The following is a 3,368-nucleotide window of genomic DNA, read 5'->3' as shown; positions in this document are numbered from 1 at the left end:
TACTGCGCAGGAGGAATTCATGGAGCTGCTGGAGCTGCTGGTGTCCCGCGCTCGCACCTACGTGCCCTCGCTGGCTGCCATGGAGGAGTTCCACCTGAGCCTCTCGCAGTGCGTGGTGCTGCGCTACCACTGGATAGACCTCTTCGTCCGCTCCCTCAGGGAGCGCCTGGCTGCCTTCCACAGGTAGGGCCGGGACAGCTCTCCCTGCACCCCTCCTCTGCCCTCGGGGTCTGTGTTTCACCAGCATCCACACCCTAAGGCATCCCTGGCAGCCCGTGCTGGCAGACCAGTGAAACCCTGGGGAGTTTTCTCCTTGCCTTGGGATTTGGCACCAGACAAGTCAGGTCTTGGCTTTTAAGGATGAGGCCAGACCTCTGCCATTCTCCAAATCATGGGTGGTTTTGTTGCTTACATCTGGCTCAGGTGCCTGCTGAGCATCAGCTGCTTCAGGTCTTCTGTCACAATCCAGGCTCCAGAGAGCTGGAAATCAGAGGGGAATGGATTAATTTGAGAAAGGTTCTGGTTGTACTGATTCAGTCCAATTGCAGCCTGTATCCTTCCACAGCTTAGTAGAAATCCTGCCCCTTCCTCTTCTGCTTTTTTCTTTTTCTTTTTTTTTTTGTTTCTCGACAGCTGAAATATGATATTTCTTCTTTCAGGTTCTTCTGCGTGGCTGACCAAGTGAAGGTTTACACCAACCAGAACAAAACCAGGTGAATGCACAGTGGGGCAGCCTCCCTGCCTGCTTGGGGAGAAGGCTGGGCAAGGTGCTGGGTGGATGGGAAGCGTCACCCTGCGTGCCCCATAGTGACTGAGCCGTGTGACAGCGCAGTATGCAATTACCTTGTTTCCAGAGGTTTCACACCTTTCCCCAGCCACTTGCACAAATTTTTAGCTGTGGTTCAGATTCTCTGCAAGCTGTTGGTCTCATTAGTGGTGAGTGAACCTCAGGCTGCAGGATTTCAGCCTTCTGAAGAGAGATGTGCTTGCACCATGACCTGAGGCAGGTCTTTCTGCTGCGGTTAGATTCGTGCTATGGTTTCGCAGCAGCTGAGGGAGGCAGCTGTGTTCGCTGCCATCTCCCATCTGGTTTGTTCAGCAGCTTCACAAACCTTTGTGCCAGCATGTGCAGCCTGGGGCTAGCAGAGCTGGGACCACCCTCTTTGGCAGCAGTGCCAGTTATGAAATTGTAGAGCAGATCTTCCAAGAGCTGGAGAGAAATAGCTGAGATGGTGCTAATTCTCTTGGGCGTCAGCTCATAAGCCTGATTCCAATAGAATGCAATTAAGTAGTTTAAATGTCAAAGCAAAGGTGATTAGAATTGTGAAAAGATGCTGAATCTAGCAGGGAAAGGCAGCCCAAGATAGTCATGGGTGGGACAATGTGGATATGGATCCCGGGTGTCCCTACCCTAAGACTAAGTGATTCTAGAAAGTGTCATCCCAGCAGTCCTTAGGAGGTACCTCTTTGTCACATCTCTCTAGCTTGGCACTTTCTGTTTCCTGCTTCCTCTCCCACCATAAAACTGCTTCAGCAACTTCCACTTTTTGGATGCAGCTCCTGTATGGGCACAGCAGTCTGCTGAAATTCCCATCCAGTGTGTCCTTTGCCTGGAAAATGAGTTCTCATGTTCCAAAAGGTGTTGGGTCAATCTAGTAAGTCTACATGGTATGTCACCCAGTCCTGCTTCTCCCTGCTTTATTTCTCTTTTTCTTCAGAATATGGTCATTGTCCTTGGATGCTTAAACCTGGCATTCCTCAAATTTTCTTTTGTTGGGGAGTAGGGAATTTGCTGGGTAGGAATGCAGGGCTAAGTATGCTTACAGTTCTGCTTTCTGCAGCGTGTAAAGGTGGTTGCTGTCTCTCCTTGTCTTTCTTTAGGACCTTTATTGGCTTGGAGGTCTCTGCTGGGCATTTCCAGCTGCTGGAGCTAGTCTCGGAGGTGGACAGAGTTCTGGAGGAATTTGACCTTCCCACATTCTACAAGGTGAGGCATCTCCCACTTAGTTCTCTGCCAGTCTGGACATGCCAACTGGTTCCCTGCAAGATGTTCTCTCAAATAAACAGGAGCCAGAGCATAAGTCACAGTTGCTGCACCACTGTACATGAATGAAGGATTGTCCTAGGATAAAATGGAAACTATGGAACTGAAGGAAATGCTTGTGCCTTTTCCTTGAGCAGTTTGCTTGGGCATCAGTCCAGCCTCTTGGTACTAGCTTTGGGGACAGGTTTGGGATTTTGAGGGGCTAAACCTCAATTTGTCTGTCTCCAGAGCTGAGCTGAGTGGGTTATTCAGAAGTGACCCACCTCCAACTCCAAGACCAGCACTGAGACTCCCAGCTTCAGGATACTCTGACCGCTGTGATCCCAGACAGGCAGCATAACACCACCTTTCCCGCTCTGACTCTGTGTGTTGAGCAAAGCCTCTTTAGCCCTAACAATCTGATCCCTGTTTTGTTTTCAGGACCCATCATTCCACATCAGCTTGGCCTGGTGTGTTGGGGACCTATCTGGCAAGCTGGAAGGGCAGTGTCTACGGGAGCTCCAGGTGTGTCCCCATGCAGTGTGGAGAACAAGGGAAGGGCAGAGCTGGTGTCCAGTCATGTCTCCCTGCTGAGGATGGAGAGTGGGAAATTCACTGAGCAAGACAAGCTTCACTGGGTTGAAAGAACACAAGCTTTTGGGGGAGCATGAGTTAAATCACTCTCCAGAGGGAAGTCAGAGGCTTCCAGCCACAAATGGCCTCATCTCTGATTTGGTTCAGAGAGGGAGCTGCTGACTCCATCCTCTGGCAGATCCACCCTCCTGCTACCAACTCCTCCATCTGTTTTCCAGGACATTGTGGACGGGTTTGAGGATTCGGCGCTCCTGCTGCGTATCCACTGGGAGCAAATCCGCTGCAAATCAGGGAACAAGTACTTCTCCTTCCCCTTGAGGTAGTGGCTGGTGGGGGCTGTGCATTTCAGAGCCTCGAAGAACCTGATGCTCAGCCAGGCACTGTTCTCCAGCGCAGCTCTGGGCAGTGCAGGCTGTCACGCACCTCCCACGCTCTTCTTGCCTGCTCAGCATCTCTGGAGTGTTTGTGGCCTCAAGTCGGGCCACTTCCAATTTGAGTTGCTGGCTGAAGAAATGTGTGTTTGTAGCAGATTTCATCCTCGCTGCTGTATGTGCTGCAGTCAGCACCGGCGGTTCCAGACATCCCACTGTTGCTAATTTTGCTGATTTTTAAAAAAAAAGAAAAAAACATGTCTATGAAAGCCATAGATGCCGTGTGGGAAGGAGGAAGAAGGTAGCGTGGGAAGCTGTTTCTAAAGGGAGAGTGTCTCACACAGTGGGAAGTAGCATTGCCAGATTGTTGTGAGGCTCTG

At 50.8% G+C, this 3,368-nt stretch overlaps 1 protein-coding gene across 1 annotated transcript; it reads left to right on the top strand.

The window, feature by feature from the left end:
* Positions 1–4: 4 nt before the first annotated feature.
* Positions 5–2,940, top strand: USB1 (U6 snRNA biogenesis 1; the record flags this gene model as incomplete). The annotated part of the gene is made up of 5 exons (XM_009071134.1): positions 5–183; positions 660–713; positions 1,882–1,987; positions 2,465–2,548; positions 2,836–2,940. Coding segments are annotated over 5 exons (528 nt in total), but the record flags the coding sequence as incomplete, so codon positions are not given.
* Positions 2,941–3,368: the final 428 nt, after the last annotated feature.

The sequence above is a fragment of the Acanthisitta chloris genome, unplaced genomic scaffold (assembly GCF_000695815.1).
Source record: "Acanthisitta chloris isolate BGI_N310 unplaced genomic scaffold, ASM69581v1 scaffold39563, whole genome shotgun sequence".
NCBI classification, from domain to species: domain Eukaryota; kingdom Metazoa; phylum Chordata; class Aves; order Passeriformes; family Acanthisittidae; genus Acanthisitta; species Acanthisitta chloris.
This window is presented reverse-complemented; position numbering and strand designations above follow the sequence as displayed.